The sequence below is a fragment of the Desmodus rotundus genome, chromosome 6, assembly GCF_022682495.2.
Source record: "Desmodus rotundus isolate HL8 chromosome 6, HLdesRot8A.1, whole genome shotgun sequence".
NCBI lineage: Eukaryota > Metazoa > Chordata > Mammalia > Chiroptera > Phyllostomidae > Desmodus > Desmodus rotundus.
In genome coordinates this window covers 119,324,150-119,345,266 of record NC_071392.1, presented here as the reverse complement: position 1 = coordinate 119,345,266, position 21,117 = coordinate 119,324,150, and the positions used below count along the sequence as shown (strand labels likewise).

General features: G+C 43.3%; 1 protein-coding gene across 2 annotated transcripts; it reads right to left on the bottom strand.

Moving 5' to 3' along the window:
• Positions 1 to 6,280: 6,280 nt before the first annotated feature.
• On the bottom strand, positions 6,281 to 19,824 carry CHGB (chromogranin B). 2 transcript variants are annotated; one of them, XM_024559855.4, is made up of 5 exons: positions 19,587 to 19,824; positions 14,742 to 14,788; positions 14,134 to 14,227; positions 7,421 to 9,171; positions 6,281 to 6,617 (listed from the first exon to the last, which is right to left on the bottom strand). In XM_024559855.4, exons 1-5 carry the CDS (start codon positions 19,633 to 19,635, stop codon positions 6,534 to 6,536), a joined length of 2,025 nt encoding a protein of 674 aa, XP_024415623.2. In that variant the 5' UTR covers positions 19,636 to 19,824; the 3' UTR covers positions 6,281 to 6,533. The 2 variants fall into 2 exon arrangements, with proteins under 2 accessions (XP_024415623.2, XP_024415622.2); XM_024559854.4 differs by having other exon boundaries at positions 14,742 to 14,785.
• Between the last annotated feature and the right edge of the window lie 1,293 nt (positions 19,825 to 21,117).

Sequence of the window (21,117 nt, the reverse complement as noted above, 5' to 3'; positions counted from 1 at the left end):
GTGGTGAAAACAGTTAGGTTTAGCAACTTTCAGGGATGTAATACAGTATTGCTAACTATAGTTACTATGATGTACATTAGGTCCCCTGAACTTGCTAGTTTTATGATGAAGTTTGTATCCTCTGACCAGTATCTCCCCATTTCCCCCACGCTGCCCCCCAGACCCTGGCAACCACCATTCTAGTCTTTGTTTCTACGAGTCAGTTTTTTTAGATTACCCTTGCAAATGACGTACAGTGTTTGTCTTTCGCTTTTTTTGCCTAGTGTAACGACTACCACAGGGTCTGTCCACACTGCAAGTGCAGGATTTCTTGTTTTTCTCATTGCTGAGTGAGAAATCCCCTGTGTGTGTGTGCGTGTGTGTGTGTGTGACATATATCTCACATCTTTATCCATTTGTTCGGTGGCACACTTGTTTCCGTGTTCTGCCATTGTGAAGGACGCCACGCTGCATGTGGGGGTGCAGGCGTCTTTTCCAGACAGCGATTTCATTCCCTTCAGATACACCCACAAACAAAAGCCCTACAGTTTTGCACCCCACCACTGCATTTTATGATTTTGATGTCACAAATTACATCTTTCTTAATTGAGTATCCATTAACAAATGTTTGAGTTAGTTATTTTAATTCTTTCGTCTTTTAACCTTTATACTAGAATTACAAGTATAAGTGAGACTATTGGGAATTTAACTATATTTGTCAATTAGTTTGATACTGTCATATGTTTTCATGTTACTAAATAGTTGGTTAGCAGCTTTCATTTCAGCTTGAAGAACCCCCTTTAACATTTGTAAGGCTGGGCTGGTGGTGACGAACTCCTTCAGCTCTGATTTCTGTTTGTGCTTATTTCTATCTTACATGTCTGTTAAACTCCTCACTTTGTCCATGCATTGCTCTCCTGACCTTGGTGAGCATCTTTATGAGCATTATTTTGAATTCTCTATCAAGTAAACCACTTATCTCTGTTTCAGTAGGATGTGTTTCTGGAGATTTACCTTGTTCTTTTGTTTGGAACATATTCCTCCATTTCTTCATTTTCCTTCACTCTCTGTGTTGGTGCCTGCGCTTTAGATATAGCAGCCACCTCTCCAGCCTGGACAGACTGGTATCATGTAGGAGATGAACTTCATCAATCAGCCCAGTGTGAGCTCCTGGTTTGTCTCTCAAACCTTTGTGATTGTCCAAGCTGCCGTCTTTGTTCTCAGAGGCTCCCAGGTATTGAGGGTGTGCCAGCACCAAGCCCTGTGTGTCCCAAAGGGGAGAACTGCTGTCAGCACCTAAATGCAGACTGATGATAAGCTGGATCCTCAGGCAGCAGCTGGGAAAATAATCAATCAAGCCTCTTCCAGGGAGAAACTAGGAGATGGGCGGTTTTGCCTGCTCCCTCAGCGCTGAGCTGTGGGGAGTTGTGGTGAGTGCTCATCCACTGCTGAGAGCCGCCGTTTTGTTTGCTATATTCCTGTGGGTCTCGTGGGCACAAGCCCCACTGGCTTTCCGAACTAGGTGTTCTGGGAGGCCGTCCCTCAGCTGAGAGTCTTAAAAGCTGGGGTGCAAAAATAAGCTGAGAGTTGAGGGTTCCCTCTCAATTGTTTGGCAGTGAGCCAGGGGTGGACTTTATGCCAACAGTGCGTCTCAGCCTTTTCTACCCACTTCAGTACGGACATAGTCCTCTGCTGTGTGGCAGTCATGTGGCTAGCTTCTAGATTTCTCTCGGAGTGGATTGCTCCATGTATAGCTGTACATTCAGTGGGAGGAGGGAAGTTTAGGACACCCCCCAAATGTACAAAATTCTGAAAGAGGCATTATTTGCATTTTGTTTGCAAGCATTGGTTGTAAATACTGCAAGAGCAACACAATACTAAAAGGCGTTTCCTAAAAATCTGATCATTAAGGTTTATGTCGCTCTGAATCAGCAATTTCCAACCAATGAGCTGTAAGAATTTTTAAAACATGCAATACCTGACTATTTAGTCAGGGGCACTGACCTCTTCCCTTAAATTGTCAAATAAAAAATGACAACAGCCAAAACAATAGCTGTCCTGTGTGAATGAATCAAAATTGTACCTATTTTTTGTCAAATTGGCAAAAATATATTTCTTGGTGTGCCACATCTTATGTATGCCATGAGATGAAAAAGGTTGAAAATTACTGTTCTAAATATTCCTGATCTTGGAATATTTTTAAGTGCGGTTCTAGAAAGGCCCCCTGAGTATCTAATGTCTTTAAATTTCATGTTGCCTCTATTTTTGTAAAATAGATTACAGGTTTCTTTTGTGTTGGATTTAACTATGTAGCACAGGTCAGATGGGAAGAAAAGTAAATCCGAACAGCTCGCTATCTACTGAAAAAGCAACTGATAAACAATTGACTATCCTCATTACCCTTTATTAGGTACTCACTGCTTTTTAACCCTTTATGCGAATGGGCAAAATCTTTGAAGCATAGGAAGTAATCTTATATACCCCGCCCCCTTCTTTGCCTCTTTCACAGTTCCATTAAAATATGGGCTTTTGGCATTTAGCTGAGACAGTAAAACAACCAGAAAGATCCCTGACATTTCAATTTCACATTGACATGTGACAAGGCGCTAAAGAATGTTGTTTCAAGATGTGAGTCGGCTCAATCTGTTTTAGTGTTGTCATTCTAAACCAACAAATTTAAAAAGTAGAGAAATTAATCCAGAGGGTGGAAAGAAGTTTCTTAGCCTTCGGGGAGTACTTTCCACAAGTGGGTAAAGTGGTCTCTCCCAGTTCTTTTCCATCACCTGTGAGTGACACAAGGTAGCTAAAGCCATGTGGTGACAGACTCAAGGAAGTGAGGAGGCAAAAATAAGAAGAAATGTGATTGATTTAAATCAGGGGTCAGCAGCCTGGGCCAGAGTGGCTGAGTTGGAGCATCATCCCATAGGCCAAAAAGTCATGGATTTGATTCCCCATCAGGACACATACCCAGGTTGAAGGTTTGATCCCTAGCTGAGGCATGTACAAAAGGCAACCAGTTAATGTCTCTTTCATATTGATATCTCTCTCTCTCTCTTCCCCCCTTCCTCTCTCTGAAAGCAATGAAAAAAATGTCCTTGAGGGAGGATAAAAAGAAAAAATCAGGTCAGCAAACTGCAGCCTAGTATGGCTCATTGCCAGGTCTTTGTATGGCCTGCGAGCTAAAAATGGTTTTTCCATTTTTTTAAATGTATGGCAGGGGAGCAAAAGAAGAATGTTTTGTGACATGTGGAAATTACATGACATTCAGATTGCAGTGCCTGTAAGTGAAGTTTTATTGGAACACAGCCATGCTAATTTGTTTATGTGTTGTCCCTGGCTGCTTTCGTTCTATGGCACAGTCGAATGGTTGTGACAGAGACCATATGGCCCTCAAAGCCTAAAGCATGTGCTATCTGGCTCTTTAAGAAAACGTGTGCTGACCATGGATTTTAGTGATCCTTCTGGGTCCTGCAGACCTGCTGGCAGTGTCCAACGTGTTTGACCCCTCTCCTTGCTGTGGTTTATCAGTTGGCTTCTAGGACATCACTCTGCTGGTTTTCCTCCTACCTTTCTGGCTTTTCTACCTCCATCTCTGTTACTAGTTCCTCATCACCTCCGAGATGAATGTTTAGAAAAACATTGTTGTACCCTAGGGGTCGCCAGTTGCACCTCTTCATTTTTTGTGTCTACTTTTGTCTGTACTTGCTCCATTGGTGAAGGGATTTGGGAAATGATTAAAGACAGAGATACAACCATGAAGTGGCAGTAGCACACACATGCTTTTTCCTCAAGGGGCTGACACCTGACAGGTTTTGAAGGTGGGGTGGGGAGATGTCCTTCACAGCAGGATTCTGTCCAGAAGCCACACCTTGGGTTTGCTACTGAGAAGGCGGGGGGAACAAGGGAACTCCCAGGGAGCGGGGAATTGGAGAGGTGCCTTTTGTGTCTGGCAATGTCGCTCAGCAGTGTGGCAGGTTGTTGCTGGGTCTGAGAGCTCTGAGGAGCAAACGTCAGGTAACTTACAAGGCTTGGGGTTTCATAACCACAAGAGTATTTATCAATGGCCAGCAGATGCTGGGCGTTGTTTAGCAGGAGTATGCAAAAGCAGGTAGGCCCTAAATGTCTAAACATTTGCTCATGTGGACACTGTTTAAAATAAATGATGTGTAAAATTTGTGTGTGGCACTGGGAAGCTTTTGAGCTAACAGTGCTCAGCCTACAGTGAAGAAAATAACCCACTAGGGGGCCAATGCACACAGGCTGTCCTGAGCTCATTTGTGTAACACGAGGTGATCTCCCCAGTTTGAAGGCTTTAAATACCATCTCTATGATGGTGACTCCCACATTGTCTTTAGCACAGACCTTTCCTTGAGCTCCAGGCCCATATGCCCAACTCAACACTTCCACTTGGTGTCAAGTCACATTTTAACATACCCCAACCTGAGCTGCCCACACCTCCCCTCCTAAAGAAGTCCCTCCCTGCAGTCTTCCCACCTCTCTTCTCTGGGCCTGAAACCTTGGCATCATCTGTGACTCATTCCCTCATGCCACACCAAACCCATCAGCTCTACCTGCCATGGATCTCTAAAACAGACCCAGAGTGTGACGGCTCCTCCCCACCATCACTTACTGGCGTCTGCATTTCTGTCCTCACGTTCCCTACAGCCAGAGTGTTTTCGTCATTAACTTGATGTTTTAACCATTAACATAGATCATATTTATTTATTTATTTATTTATAGACAAGGGAAGGGAGGGAGAAAAAGAGGGAGAGACTCATCAATGTGTGGTTGCCTCTCGCACACCCCCTACTGGGGACCTGGCCCACAACCCAGGCATGTGCCCTAGACTGGGAATCAAATCAGCAACCCTTTGGTTCACACACAGGCCGGCACTCAATCCACTGAACCACACCAGACAGGGCCATATATCATTTTAATTAAAAGAAGAAATCAGTGGCTCTGGGTAGTCCTTGTGGCATCCCCAGAGTTCCAAATGTCACTCTGCTGGGCACACAAGCCAGGTGGGATTCTCTTGGTGCTGCCCGCATCCCCGATAGATCATCTGTGCCTGCACACTCCCCTGCCCTGAAGTGTGTTTGCAAACTAAAATAAAAGCATGTGCTAATGCACGGGGCATTGGCAAGGCGGTGTGGCCCAGGAGGAAGCTGTGTGAACCATCGCCAAGCTTGGGTACCATGCAGTGCTTTGCTCTATCTGCCAGCAACCTCTCCCCGTGAGCAGTGCCCACTATGTGTGTGCATGTGTGTGTGAGAAGGGAGAAAGAGAGAGAGAGACTTGTAGGCTGAAACCCTCTTGCAATAGTATGAGACTGAAAGTTCATCTAAAAAAATCTGGTTAAATTAGCACAGACAATTCTTGACTATCAGGAGGAGAATCAGGCTTTCCTGGATGAATATAAGCCATATATGATCCCCAGACTTACTTTTGCTGCCTCCTGGAAACAGCTCTTCCCCAGAACTGTCAAAACAGTAGAAATCAACCAAGCAGAAGCACTCATTGGTAAGGAATGAAAAGACAGGTAAAAGGAGGGAGGAGGAGGAATTGTCCAACTGCCTTACTGTAAGAAGCTGCGGGCGTAACAATGGCAGAGGCATTTTCTGCACCATTGTTACATGCCACACACTGCTCTGAGTCTTTTGCAAAAATTCCTATCATTCTCATAACAACCCAATGAGACAGATGGCCTTATTTTACTGAAGAACCTGAGGTCCAGAGAGGGAAAATAACTCGTCCAAAGCTATTTGGTACCAGAGTCAAGTCCTGCCTCCTTACAGTAGAAATCATACAGGCCCTGAGGGTCCGGGGATCTTCCTGAGTCAGCCCACATGTTGTGATTCCCAATCCAGAGTTCTTCCCAATTACTCAGGCTTTCTCCTCAGCCCTGAAAACTGACCATTGGCCAGATCCTCCCAGATCCCTCCAGGTAACAGACTTTTTCAAGTAGTATCTTATGCTTAGTGGTTGTTTTTTGTGTTTTTTTTTTTTTTTTCCAAACAGGTTCTTCAAGCCTACTTAATCTTCCTCCAACCTAGGGGAACAGATGTGTTTTCCTGATCTCTTTCTCTTTACATTCTTGAAAGTTTCCCTTTTTTTTTTTTTTTTTTAATTCTGCATCCAAAGACCTCTACATCCTAGTGCTGTAGTCTTTTAGAATTCACTTTAAAGAATGGATTTGAAAATCACACTCCTCTCTGTTAGCCCGAAGGAATCTGAGAACATGAAGCTTTTTGGTTTCGGGTGAATCTTTTATTTAAACAGATGCAAACATTTTTTCCAAGGATGGTAGCACAGTAATTGTCACAAGCATGTTAATAGGTCGATTTTGCAGGAAAGAATATACTACAAGTCATGCTATTCTTATTTTCAATAGCATTCTGGCAAAAATTAAAGACATTTCTAATTGCCTCAAGCACTTAATGAATAGTGAATTCTACTTTCTGCCTCTGGGTAAATACATGGTGTCTTTCAGTGATGTGGCGGGAACAGGTAATGTGAAGCCTACTTCTTAAACAGGCCCTTGGCTCCAACAGCCTTCAGCCCCTTCGATTACCACTGAACTTCTCAGCTATTTTCTGTAGCTCCAAATCCATTGCAGCCAAGTTTTCAAGTTCTTTTTCCTGGAAAACACACACAAAAAAACAGAAGCATGAGGTCCTAGATTAATTTATTTTGTTGTAGTTTAAGGTAGTATAAACGGGAATTTTTGATGTGTTAGAGGCTGAGACACCCTCCACCACTGGGGAACTTGTCAGAAATGCAGATTCCTGGACTCCACCTGGGACCTACTGAATCACAAACTGTGAAGGCTAGGCATCCCTCGTGATGCTAATGCACGTTCACATTTGAGAAGCACCTACGTAGTCAATGTGAGGAAAGGGGGACAGCTCAGTTAATGTTACCTCTCCCAGATGTAAACTTCTGATTGTTACAGGCCTCGAGCTGGCAAAGATAGACCAAAGCAACTGATTTCTTTCCCATCTGTTCTTTCCTACCCTGGGAAACAGTGATACAAAGTCAAATAACCAAGGGAAGATGCCAGAGCACTGGTTGGTTGTCAACCTTGGCTGAACATTGAAACCTTTAGAAATTTTTTAAAAATTCCGATGCCCTGTCAGCACCCAGTTCCCCATGGAATCTCCGGGGGTGGGTCCCAGGCATCAGTAGTTTTTCAAGCTCTCCAGGTGACTGCAGTGTGTGGCCAAGGTTGAGAAGCACGGTAATAGGAGGAGGTGGGCAGCAGTGTGGACAATGGCTAGATGTTAGACAGAAGTCAAACCCAGGTGCTGTCTCCACTCCATTAAGTAGGGGCCCATTATCATGGTGAATTCCCACCAATTTCTCCCCATCAATTTCAGACAGTCTTGAACATACCAACATTAACCATCCTAAGTTAATTTTGAGCAAAATCCCCACACAGTACCTCTTCCTCTGTCAGCACTCCTGGACGAGCCCTGTCCCTCTCATTTTCCGAGGTGCGGCGTGGGCTCAGCTGCTCCTCCGAGTCGTAGAAGTCGGGAAATTCGGCCGACTTCTTCCTGTAGTGAAGGAGCTGGTCCAGCTCGGCCACTCGGTCATACTGCCTTTTCAGATCCAGTTTGGGGATGACATTTCTCTTCTCATATTCCCAGTTCACATCCTCCTCAAAGGGCTTTTTCTCCCACCAGTCATAGTTGTATTCTGGGAAGAAATTCTTCTCATTCAAGGTCAGGCCATTTCCCTCTTCACCCTCCAGAAAACTGTCATCTGTGTTGTCTTTTCTCTCAAAATGGCTGCTCTTCCACTGGGAAGGGGTGTAGTACGAGTTGAGCAGCTCCCCTAATCTCTTCCTCTTTTCAGTGGTGTGATAGGGAGCATACTGCTTGCCTTGAAGCCTAGCTTCCTCCCTGTTGTCTTTAGTGTCTTGCTGGTCCTCCTGCCGCTGCCATGCCCCGAGGGCTCCTTCCTCACCATTTTCCTCACCGTAGTTGAGGTAGTTTCTGTCCTGCTCTTGCCACTCACCTTGCAGGTGCCTTCTTGCCTGGTCCATCTGGTTTTCTTGAACACGGTGGCGACCTTCACCCAAAAATCGTTTCTCTTCGTTGTCTGGAGGAGAATAGGCACCATGTTCCCCTCCCCTAGCTCGGTGGCGGTATCCCCACTCAGGACCCCTCTCTTCCTCACTGACTTCACCATATCCACGTGCCATGTTGTCCAGCTCCAAGTTGGGGCGATTTCTCTTGTCCTCCTCCTCCTGGGTCTCCTCACTGGGAGGCCTGGGAGCCCTGTACTTCTCACTTCCTCTGCTCCAATATCGTGCCCCCTCCAGGCTCTCAGGAGCCTGGACCCTTGCATAACTCCTCACTTCTTCCCCATATTCGGGTTCTTCCTCTGAAGCCCTGTAGTGGGTGGGATAACGGTCCCTCTTGTCCCCTACGCTGGCCAGGGCCACGTTTGACTCCTCAGATTGCTCATGGGGTTGTCCCTGTGCCTCAGAGGGAGGATTCCTTTCCTGAGAGGACCTGTCAGGCCTGCTCCACCCGTGGTGATGTCGTGGCCTCCAGCGTCGTTTGTCCACCTCGTGGCTGGCATCTTCCTCACTTTCCTCAGATTCTTCCTGGCTCCCAGGCTGACTTTTAGACTCTTGGACATGTTTCTCCTGGCTCCTTGTCTCTTCTCGACTCTCTTGGCTACTCCTCTCCTGGCTGTGTGTCTTTTCCTCAGGGAGCCTGGCCGAGTGTGTGTCGTATCTGGACACTACCTCCCCTTCTTTCTTAGCTGTGCCCTGATTTCTTTTGTCAAGAAAGGCATTTGGTGTCTCTCCTGGCTCTTCTAGGTGTTTCTCTTCACTGCCACCACCCCCATGCTCTCTTTTCTGATATTTCTCTCCTTCCTCTTCCTCCCTGTCCTCTCCCTCGCTCTTCTCAGAATGGTGTATCTTTGCTTCTTTGGAGACTTGACTGACAGAGGGGTAGAGGCTCCCCTGGGGCTCGCCCGCTCCCTCTCGGCTGTGACCACCTCCCTCTGTGTTGGCTGCTGACGGGCTTTGTGTGTCCGTCTCCCCTGGGACTCCTGTGTCCTCCCTACTGGAGGGCACGCGGGCTTCTGAGGCATCAGCTGAGTCTCTTAACAATCTTACTTCAAACCTTGTGTTTTCATTTTTGCTTTTCTCTTCATCTTTAACCTCCTTTCTACCTGTAATGAAAAGTTAAAAAGAGTAAGAATAACTTCAGAATTGCTTGTGGTTAAACAAGCACTAGCCTTGGTGATTACTACAGATCCTAAGGACCCTGCAAATCATTAGGATAATTTTTCAAGTTAATAAAGACTATACTCATTTTAAAAGCAAATGGTATGAAAGCTCCTTACCTATGTTTCAGTCTAATAATAAACTCTCTATATTTTTATTTTTTCAAAGCACCTAACCAGCATTTCTCATTGGTACTACTAATGATCAAATTGAAATCCAAGTATATAGGTTTATAAAATATTATAATTTGGGTGCTGGGCAGAAGGGGGCAAAGGGGAAAAATTGGGACAACTATAATAGCATAATCAATAATACATAATAAGAGAATAAAATATTATAATTTAGAACCAAAAGAAACCTTAGGATTTGTCGGGGTCAACCTCACTTTTTGCACACTAAGAACTTGAGACTCAGAGAGGTGTGATATAGGACCATTCTTTCCATATTTGCTCTAGGTCTGAATTGAAAAGTTAACGTTGTATTCATAGCTTTAACTAGAATCCAGCTAAATCAAGTTAAATAGCCAAAATAAGAAATACCAGGATCAAAGGAGAATTGAACATTTTTTAATTATTAGTTTACCAGACTTTTATTACCCAGTCAACTGTGTAGACTCAACCTAGCAGAAAGTGACATCATTACTTAGTGTTTGGTGATAAGAAGGATGTATACCTCTCCCCTGAGGAAACTACACAGCAGGGGAAAGACCATTTCTGCCTTCACTCGGGTCCCATCTGCCCAACATGTTCTCAAAGCTGAGGATGAAAACCAGTATACAGAGTTATCTTTGTGTTTTCATGAGTCAACAGTAGATGGTAATAACTGATATTTAAATTGAATTCTGTCCTCCCCCATCTTTTCCAAATGTCAACAGCTCCTTTACTAAGTCATCCTTAGTTCAAGGACATCCCATGAAAGGAGATATGCAGTTAACACTGTCTGAGTTGTCAGCCGGGAGATTTGGGTTTCAGCTGAGGTCACTGAGTTCAGGGAGAATGCCTGAAGCCAAGGCCGCTCACAGCTCTGGGTCCACATCTGAACTGTCCTTTGTAGGGGCCACCAGCCCCCAGTGACTATTTAGCACTTGAAATGTGGCTGGTCCGAACGGAGATGTGCTATAAGTGTAAGACACCCACCAGATTTTGAAAACTTTGTATAAAGCAATGTAAAATATCTCAATACTTAATATTGATTATATGTGGAAATGACTATTTTGAATGTATTGGATAATATATATTATATATATTGGAAGTATCCAAATTATATATTAAGGAAAATATATTAGATAAAATTAAATGTTATTCAAATTAATTTCACCTTTTTATCATTTTAATGTGGCTACTAGAAAATTTGAAATTATATTTGTGGTTCACATAGTAATTTTATTAAATGGCCCTGGTGAGTCATTTGAACTGACATTTACAAAGTAGAAAAAAAAGTGGTCTGTTTTGCAAAATATGTCCAAGGGATACTGGAACGTCTGTATCTCCTTGCTTGAAGCCCAGCCTGCCATGATAACGTTCTCAGGTTTTATGAGACAATTGAGATGTCCCTGAACTTTCACACCCAGACACCTGGGGGCGAGCCCCTCACCAGTGCCTTTGCCTGTTCGGAGCCAGTGGTGATATGTGCAGCAATGAGGCTGGTGGGGCTGGCCAGGTAGGCACAGGGAAGCAGGGAGGCTTTGGCCAGATACTGACGTCATTCTGAGCGTCAGCTGAAATACTGCCACCAATCAGACAGGGTCTCAGCTTCCCAGGGCAGAGGCTGTGTGGCCCCTTCCTACTGCCTGCTGGTTGGGAACAGAAGTATTTTTTACCTTTTTGCAGTTAACTATGTGCTGCCTGTAGCAGCTTGTGCCTGAGGCTTAGCACTTGCTCCTAAATTTAGCTTTAAGCCCCCGCAGGTGAGATCAGAGGAGGGCTGTGATTAGCAAGCACAGTCATTGTCAATCTGTAAAACCAAGGTGTAAAGCTCACTCTTACTTTCAAGTAGAAGGGAGAAAATGCTTGTTCTGTCCCTATGATGTCGCAAGGATGACCAGATCAACCTGGTGAAAGAGATTCTTACACCTGTTAAGAAATTGGAACCATACTGTTTTCCACAGTGACCTCAGCAGTCTGCATTCCCACCAACAGTGCACTAGGGTTCCCTTTTCTCCGCATCCTCTCCAACATTTGTTTGCTGATTTGTTTATGTTGGCCACTCTGACTGGTGTGAGATGGTACCTCATTGTGGTTTTAATTTGCATCTCTCTGATGGCTAGTGATGCTGAGCATCTTTTCATATGTCTCTGGGCCCTCTGTAATAAGCCAGGCGGTGAGGGACAAGTACCATATGATCTCACCTTTAACTGGAACATAATCAACAAAAGAAAAAAGCAAACAAAATATAACCAGAGACATTGAAATGAAGAACAATGTAACAATAGCCAGAGGGGAGTGGGGAGGGTATGTGTAGTGGGGAGAGGGGTCTATAGGAGCTACTATGAAGGACACAAGGACAAAATCAAGGGGGAAGGTAGAGGTGGGGGAGGGAGGTGGGACTGGCTGGGGTAGTGTGGAGGGATAGGGAGAAAATGCAGACAATAGTAACTGAACAAATAAATAAATAAAAACTTAAAAGAAAAAAAAGAAATTGGAACCAGTGATTCTTTCCTACTCCCCAAATGCTCGTTTTGCTCCATAAGTGTATGATGGCTCCAGAGGTGTGCTGGAGAGGTTGGCAATGGAGATGGAGATGGACTGGGGTGGGAGGGAGGCTGCAGGAAGGAATCCATCCATCCAGTTGGCTAAAGGCCCCACCAGTCTTTGGGTCAGTTTAAGATGTGTCGGCAAGGGAGAGAAAACTGGAATAGGGCACAAGTCACAAACTGGTAGCCCACAGGTGAATTGTTCGGCCTTAATAACATTTTTAATAAATTCTAATTCAGGAACAATACTTAAATACCAGGAGATGTATTTAAAAATCCCAATTTTAACTTCTTTTGGAAAAAAATTCCCAAGATCTGGTTACAGAGTCTGTACTTCTCCACAGTAGGGTTAGAGCTGAGAAGTACCTGCTCCCCCTTAGATAGATACCTGCGTTCTACAGTTTGGGAGTGTCTTCCTGCCCTGCCTTACTCCTTTGTATTATCTGTTAGTCTGGCCCTGGCTGGCTTTTGAGTCTGCAGTCTCAGAGGGGCTCTTAAATCCTCCCTATCTTCATTTTATGGGTCCTGATAGACATGGGTCATTTTTTTTTAAGATTTTATTTTTTTTAGAAGAAGGGAAGGGAGAGACAAAGAGAGAGAGGGAAACATCAGTGTGTGGTTGCCTCTCTCACACCTCCCACTGGGGACCTGGCCTGCAACCCAGGCATGTGCCCTGACTGGGAATCGAACTGGTGACCCTTTGGTTTGCAGGCCTGCGCTGAATCTACTGAGCTACACCAGCCAGGGTGGTCATTTATTTTTTACAAGTTTCCCTGGAGCTCTCACAGCAGACATCGAAAGACCCCTTAGGGCTAAGAATCAATCGTGCCAGGCAAACAGAGCCCTACATACAACAGCTCTTTCTAACCAATCATGGTTTTTGATGACCTACTATGACAGATCTCAAACTTTTGCACCCATCTGGTAAACAAAAAAAGGAGGAGGAAGGTAGCAAGATGGGTTTGCCCAAAGGAGCAATCTTTAGTCCCCACCTGAAGACCTACTCTGCCCTCACTCATTCCCTGTGATGGCTGGAAAAGGAAATTGGGGAGAAATTCTGTAAGTACGCATGTAGGCAGTGATGGAGAAACTTCCACTTGGGCCCAGGGGGCCAGTACAGGCCTGAGCCCCCACACCTACTACAGTTACCCTGACAGTCCCAATGGTGGATTGAGTCCCCCCAGGCAACTCTTTTGGTCGGTTGCTAATACCTGTTTTTACCATTTTATGCTCGGGGGTTCATGTGCAGCAATAGCAAGAGTATTATCTTGCACTGAAAGATTTTGAAGGTGAAAAGAAGAAGAAAAAGACACTGTTCCTAACCTGGCTAAAAATTTAAAAACAGAGAAAAGTGTTGAAGGGAGCAGTTTTTTTGGATTTGTTTAAATCAGTTTGACTTCATGCATAAAAGGCACAGCATAGTTTTACAAAATTGATTTCTTAATGTCAGTTCCCAATGGATACTGCTCGTATCACTGTTCAAATTTTGTTTTCAACAGAAGATGATTTGCATAGAGAAAACATCCCCATCTAGACTGAGAAGGTTATTGCTCTGACTCATTGGATGCTCTGCTTCTACCCTCATCCTTTTCAGTTCTCAGGCTCAGAATCCTGGTACTATTTAGTAGCACCTCCCTTCAGATAAGTTCTGCATTGAAATGGCTTAACCAACCTGTCATGTAAACAGGCCAGGGTTTCCAAATCACCTTTCCCAGCTTCTAACGTGGAAGATCATCACGGTCAAGAGTACAAGGCAAAGAGAAGAATAATTAAAAAATCTCCTTGTATCCTTTCATCTTCCAACATTCCCAGAACACTCAATCCTTCCTCCTCCAATCACAAACAAGCACTCCCCACATCTTCCTGCATCCAAATGAAAGAAAGCTTGTTCTGAGAATCCAAATTCTGGAACCAAGGAATTTAAGAAATGAATCAACATCTCAAAGACTATCTCTGAGCTCAACTCCCATGTTTTACTTTGAGGAAATAAGCCCAGGGAGGTAAGGGATATTTCCCATGGTCACAAAGCTATTAAGTGGCAGAGCAGGGACTAGAAGCCCTATCTTTCCATCTCCCCAGATACTAGCCTAGTCTGTACTTCCCCCACTACGTTATATCTCTGGTTCATTTGGAGGCAGAGTGGAAGGTGAACTAGAGGGAGCAGGAGCAAGGGCCACTCCAGAGACAAAGGTCTCCTGCAGTGCAGGAAACTTACTGTTTTTCAGGACTTGTCGACACTCAGGAGTGATGGGTGGAGCGTTGGACTTTGACAGGGCATGTGAGAGGACCTCGATGATGCAGCGAGTCACCTGGGGGGGAACCCAAAAGCAGATTGGCAAAGCTGGTATCAATGGGATGGCAGACTACTCAACACAGAGCTACTGCTGTCCAGAGAGGCCTGGCTATGCGACCTGTACTGATAAAGGATCCTTGAGGGGCAGGGATATAGATTTACTGGACTGTAATGAGACTTCCAAGGCCTCTCCACAGAGCAATGCAAGAAAGCACCGGGCCAGGATCACCCTGAGAAGAGAAATTAACACCCATTTATGAGCAAGTTGAAAGGGAAATGGTGTGAGGACACAGTTATCCTCAGGGGCACTAAACCATCAGGAAGGAGTTGAGAGCCCAGGGAAGGAGGAACATCCTTTGCCCCCATTCTCTCAAGGATGAAAACCTGGTTTTGTAAGACCACGTTGTCTTTTTTTGTTGTCTGTTTGTTTTCACTTTTTATTTTGTTTGGTTTGGTAAAATAAGGAGTAAGAGAACCTAGAGTCTAGATACACTAATAAGTCTAGATTCTACACTTCCATTTCAACTTACCATTTCTTCACTGTGGCTCCTGTTATCCGCTGGCATAGAACTGACTGCTTTGAAAGAGAAAAAGAATGGGAAATGACCTGAGTTGATTTAGAAAGTGGCGTGAACCCAAACACAAAATCTTCCCCCACCCCACACATGCAATACCTGGAGAGAGGGGCAGAGTCAGAGCTGTACAGGGTGGTGATAGCTGGGGATGATTGCCCCAGGAGCCGTGCACACGCACATACTAACACACACGTAGCTATTCTCCCTAGCAATGTCCTAAACATGATTTGGAAATGAATGCCAAATTATATCCAGTATAAATCAATTTAAACCATAGGAAGGGGAGATTTGGGGATACTGGTACTGTTTAGTTTCTTGATCGGGATGCTGATCACACAGGTGTGTTCAATACATGAAAAATTCATTAAGCTGTATACTTATGATCTGTGCAGTTTTCTATATGTATATTATACTTCAATGAAAAGTTTTAAATAAACTTAATTTAAATGCAACCAGGGTGCTCTCCTCCACCCTTCTGCCCATCCAAAATGAGCAGGAATTTGTAATTCCTTTTGCCTATTCCTGTTGCCCCCCAAAACATCCTCTCCCAAATTCACTTCCTTTATAAAAACATGATTGTGACTATCTCACAATATCTCTACCCTGTTTTTACCCCCAGCTCTTTGCGGGAACAAGCTTGCTTATGTGTCTGTATCAGTCAATGCTGTCTATCACCCCCATGTTGTCTGCAGCCTTGCAGAGAACATGGGGCACATCTAATTCTACCAGTAGAGCACTGAGTCCATAATATGTGCAAATAGGTGTTTAACAACTATTTATGAGGTTACTTAAGTTTAACAACTACTTATGAGAGCATTTAAAAAGAATAATTCATTTAAATTAAATTCCATGAGATTCTGCTTATTTTAAATCAGATTGAAGTACAAGGCCTGTCCAAAAAAAGCCTAGCCATTGTGAATATTATGAGAATGGTTTGTGTGAAATCGATGTAACCTGGCAGCCAAGGAGAGTGGCCTGGAATGTGCATGTGTGAACAATGAGGACTTCACTGTACTAGTCAGTGGAGGCAGTAGACACAATTGAGTGAGCATGTGTACTGTGTGGCTGTCACATTCAAAATGAGAAAGTAAAGCAATGAATCTGCATCAAATTTTGTGTTAAGCTTGAACATTCCTCCACAGAAACTATTCAAATGATTTGGAAGGCTGCAGCTATGGCAGCTGGTGATGGGCCACTTCATCACAACAACGCAATTGCTCCCATATTACATGTTGTGCAGAATTTTTTGATGAAACACCCTATCACCCAGGTGACTCAGCCCCCCTACAGCCCAGATTTGGTGCCCTGTGACTTCTAGCTTTTACCAAAACTGAAATCACCTTTGAAAGGGAAGAAGTTTCAGACCATCAATGAGATTTAGGAAAATACAGTGGGGGCAGCTGATAGCGATTGGGAAAACTGTGTGAGGTCCCAGGGTGCCTATTTTGAAGGGGACTGAGGTGTCATTGTCTTATGTACAATGTTTCTTGTATCTTGTATCTTCTTCAATAAGTGTCTATTTTTCATAGTATGTGGCTGGATACTTTTTGGACAGACCTTGTATGTTTGTCTTTTTAGGAAGGAAATGCTTCAGGTGATTTGAATTTTCCAGTGCCGCCTTTTTTTTTTTCTCTCAAAGCTACTTTGTTACTTTTATATTTCCCTTTGACTTTATGTTGTCTAAGCCTTTTCCACTGGACAAGCACAAAGCAATTATATACATATAGGCTCATTGCCTCAGTTCTCCTGGCACTGCTGGAGGAGAAGCTCAGTGCAGAATATTCTTCTAGGCCCCTGAAACAAGAGAACAGCTAGCTGAAGAAACAGCAAAACTCTCAGACACTGGAGATGTAAGCTACTCAAATGCTGTTTATTTATAACCAGCAACCTGACCTTTCCTCCCAAAATGTTTGCTCCCAAGCCTCTTTAACCACCCCCTCCAATCAATTACGTATCATAGGGCTCAACCTAGAAATACAACACCTATTCCATTTATTCACCTTACTGAATTTTTCTTCTCTAAGCATAGCCTGGAATCTACTTCAATTGTTTCAAGAAGCCCAGTTATTCAGTATGTTAAAATGATTTGTAAAATGTTTAAGAAGTAGCTAACAAGGTACGAAGACCCCACGGTCTTCCTGACATGTGGTTCAGTCAAGATCCAGATGGCCCACCTTCGGCACCCAGGATCCAACTACACCAGGCCACTATTTTATCCCCCCAAAGGCTGTTATTTGGGAACATTCCCACTTTAGCACTTACTCTTTCCACCTGGAATCAGTAATTACTGAGAGAATTCTCCCTGTAGTAAACTAGAAGATGCCTTTTTAAAAATGTAGCTTTACTAAACTTTGGTATTACAGTTTCTTGCTAATACTTCCCTCTTTTTCACCTTCACAAGTGTAAAATAGGCACTTTTTAAAAAATTAACTACTGATATTGCCAAAGTATTAACAGTCATCAGATTTGGACGGAGAGAAATATTTTTCTTTTATTGCTCTAAACCATTCGTAGCTCATATTTATTATTACAAAGTAGCATTGTTTCTCTGATTGTAGCTCTTCAGAAATCTTTTTGATGGAAAGGAACTAGGGTCTCCTCGTAAAAGTACATTGTGCATCTTAATGAGTCATAAAAGTGCCATTGTATTTCTTCCAACAGAATCTGTGACAACAAAGTAATAACCAAAACATGTTGATTCCCCAAAAGCAGTTACCTTGTTTTTGTGTACAGATACAGGAAGCACAGAAGAAAATCCAGTGACTATGTTAAAATATAGTAGTCAAATGGTAGGAAAAAATAAAATAATATTGTACAATAAATCTGAGAATAACACCCAAAGTATTAATATCTCATAAGACTATCAAGGTTTCATACCAGATTTATAATACAGCTAAAAAATAACAAGTTAAGCAGGCTCTTCTGAATGCAGAAACCATTTAACCTGGTATAATATGGCTATCATACAGCTACTTCACTCATATTAATTTTTAGAGTGCACAGTAGTTACTATAGAAATGTGTAGATTTCCCTCCAGAAGCTCTTAATGATAAGAAATGAACCATATGGTTCCCTGAGTTTCTTCCCAGCCTTGTGATTTCGCTAAATAACAAACTCTGCTTGAAGGTTATCCTATCTTATTTCCAGGAATTGGGAGAGGTGGGAGTGGAAAATAACTGCTAATGGATATGGGGTTTCTTTGGGGGGTAATGAAAATGTTCTGAAACTTGATAGTGGTTATAACAATCTGTGAATATACTAAAAATCACAAAATAATGCAATTTAAAATGGTGACTTTTATGGTGAATTATAGCTCAATTAAAACATTTTTAAAGAATATAATGTTTCCATTTTAGCTCATATTAAGATATGAAACCTTCTTAAAATATTCTCTTACGTAAGAGCTATAAGTATTTCGCCATTACAGTTAAATAAGCTTCACAAATGCCATTGTTACTGTGGTCCATGCTACAACGTATAGCACAGCTTTAGCCTCTTAAGCAATGCCTTTCCGAAGGTATTTTTGACCAGAAAGACTCTAAATTATTCCTTTGGGTTTTTTTAATTGAACTAAGAACATTTATAGGCAACTTGTAAAAATGCAGACATTTTAGAAAATTTTGAATGTATGTATCTTGCAATGAAATAAATTACCACTGGCTTTCCTTTCTTCTCTTTGCATTTTGGATCCAGCGATTGCTGTCAATAGAAACTTCATATTCCTGGATGGCAATACCTCAAATCTAGTTAGAATCTCAGTCTCAGATAAAAAAATATTTTTCTATGAGTTCATTAAAACAGCCAAAGAAGACCTCTAGTTTAATCTGGTGGTGTTCTATTTACTTCTCAATGGTCTCAATACTCCTAGTGACTTTACTTCAACACACACACACACACACTCTTTTTTAAAATCTCCAGAGCTAGTTTGAAAGATTAATCCACATTCTTCCACATCAAGAGACACTGTCAAATATTTCATCAAGTGATATGTCAATTATAAAAAGACAAAAATTTCATCCTCCTAAATTGACTAAAACAACTTTTTTACTACTCCAAAGATCTTTTTGTAGTTATTTTTATAATCTATTTTTTTTCTGGAATACAAAACTGAAAATATCTACTGAAGTTTCCATTCATAACTTAAAAATACATTAACTTAAGTGTGAAATTACCTCTCTCCAAAATACAGAAAAATATTACATTAACCCTGTACACACATATACACGAACACACATACATATACTACATGCGAACATGATAATAAAAAAGGGATGATATCATATACATGAGACACACTTTTATCTCATCATGTTTATATCATAACAACAACAAAGGGAAATATACAGGTGCCGACTTTATCACATTATAGGTACTCCTGTCACTCCTTGGTTATCTGGTTTTAAAAAGTCAAACAAATACTTATATACAGATAGAGAATAAGACTATAACAGCATCTCTCTAGATGGCAGAGAGAGCCTTACAATTTAGAAGCGAGCATAACGTGCCTTGGAGGCACAGGCTCGTTTTCTTCCTATCCACAGGAAAACTCATATGAAAAGACTGAGACCCTTCTGGCTGGGCTAGGAAGACCTCTGCCTTTTTCCAAGTCATCGGTGGAGCGGGAAGTTGAAACGAAACACACAGGGGAGAGCAGAAATTAACAACCTCGAGCAAGAGAGAGAATCCTTCCACTTAACCCTCCTTCTCTCCCATTATCCTCCAGCCAAGATTCCCGGACCGTAGGGAAAGACAGAGGCCGGCGCTGTCCACGGTGCTGAACAACCCGCAGCGCCCACTCACCGGCCACCATCGTGGCTCCCAGGAGGCCGAGAAGCACAGCCAGCTGCATGGCCGTGCTCGCCCAAATCTGCGCGAAGAGGATAGCAGCTGGACCAGTGGAGGGAGATGCGGGTGGAAGACCAAATAAAGATGCTCCAGGAAAGCAGTCGTGCGTCTTGCTGCCCGCGGTGTGGCGCAGGCCCCCGCTCTTTTAAAGGGCAAGTACCGGTCGCAGGGATGGGAGGGGATGGGCATCCAGGAGGCGGAGCCCCCTCGCTCAGCCCTGACGTCACGAGGCGGCCCCGGGGGTGGCGGCTCAAGTAGGCGGCAATTTGCGCCAGTCCAGTCGTCTGCATACTCTGGGTCTGGAGTGGGGGTGGGGAGTAAGGCGGAAGAAGGAATGGAAGGGTGAGGGAGGTAATGCCAGTCTGAGACCCGGAGAGAGACAAGATCCCACTTAGATTGCCCCGAATAGCTCCTCATCTTCCCCTGCCCCCTACACTTCCAAGTCTAAAAAAGTGTGTTGGAGGTTGTGCATAGTGTGCGGTTCTGTTCAGACTGTATCCATGATTAGGTCTGTTTTGTGTCTTATACCCAAGGGAGGATAAGACTCCTGCTAAGAAGAGGGGACTAAACCGTGGTAAAAAATGGAAAAGGGAATGATTGCTTTAAAAACAAAAGGTGCAAGCCTTGACTGGTGTGGCTCAGTGGGTTGGGCCCCCACCCCCCGCACTTCCCCCACAAAATGGAAGGTCGCAGTTGGATTCTGGGTCAGGATCCAAGGTTGGGTTGGGGCCAGGCCCCACCTCCCCCGCTGGGGGTGTGAGAGAAGCAACCGACAGATGTTTTTCTGGCACATCGATGTTGCTCTCCCTCTTTCTCCCTCCCTTCCCCGTTCTCTAAAAATAAAATCTTTAAAAAAATAAAAACAAAAGGTGCAACTAGAGAATATGGAACCTGCTGTTTTTTCAAACTTTTTGTCTTAAATCCACCCACTCATGATTCATTCTATCTACCTGTCTGTCTATCTGTCTATCTGTCTATCTATCTGTCATCTATCTACCTGCCTACCGTTCATGACCTCCGTCCTCAACACCTCACATATGTGCATGGTAAAAATGAGAAAGTCAGATGCTACAAAATGGTTTATTATAAACATCTCTCCTCCACCTCTATCTCCCCAAGCCCCCAATTCCTCTCTGCAGAGTCAAAAATGACTAACCCACTTTCTGTTGTTAGGCTTAATGTATTTTGGGACATGTACAGCTGCATCTTCTTTTGAATGGTTGCACAGTATTACATTAATTGTATACACGAGAATGTATTTAGTCCCCTTTCTGATGGGCATTTACTTAGGCTGTTATCCTTTGGTTTCTTATTACTCCTTTACAACGGAGCCATGGTCTCAGGAGCTGGGAATGGACTAACCTGCTTGTAGGAACTAGTGCATCCCACAAGCCCTGTGCATCCTTTTTGCTTTAAATTTGAAATAGGAAATTACTTTGTTATGATGTGTAAGAGGAAAGCAAAAACAACTTCCAGGATATTTTGG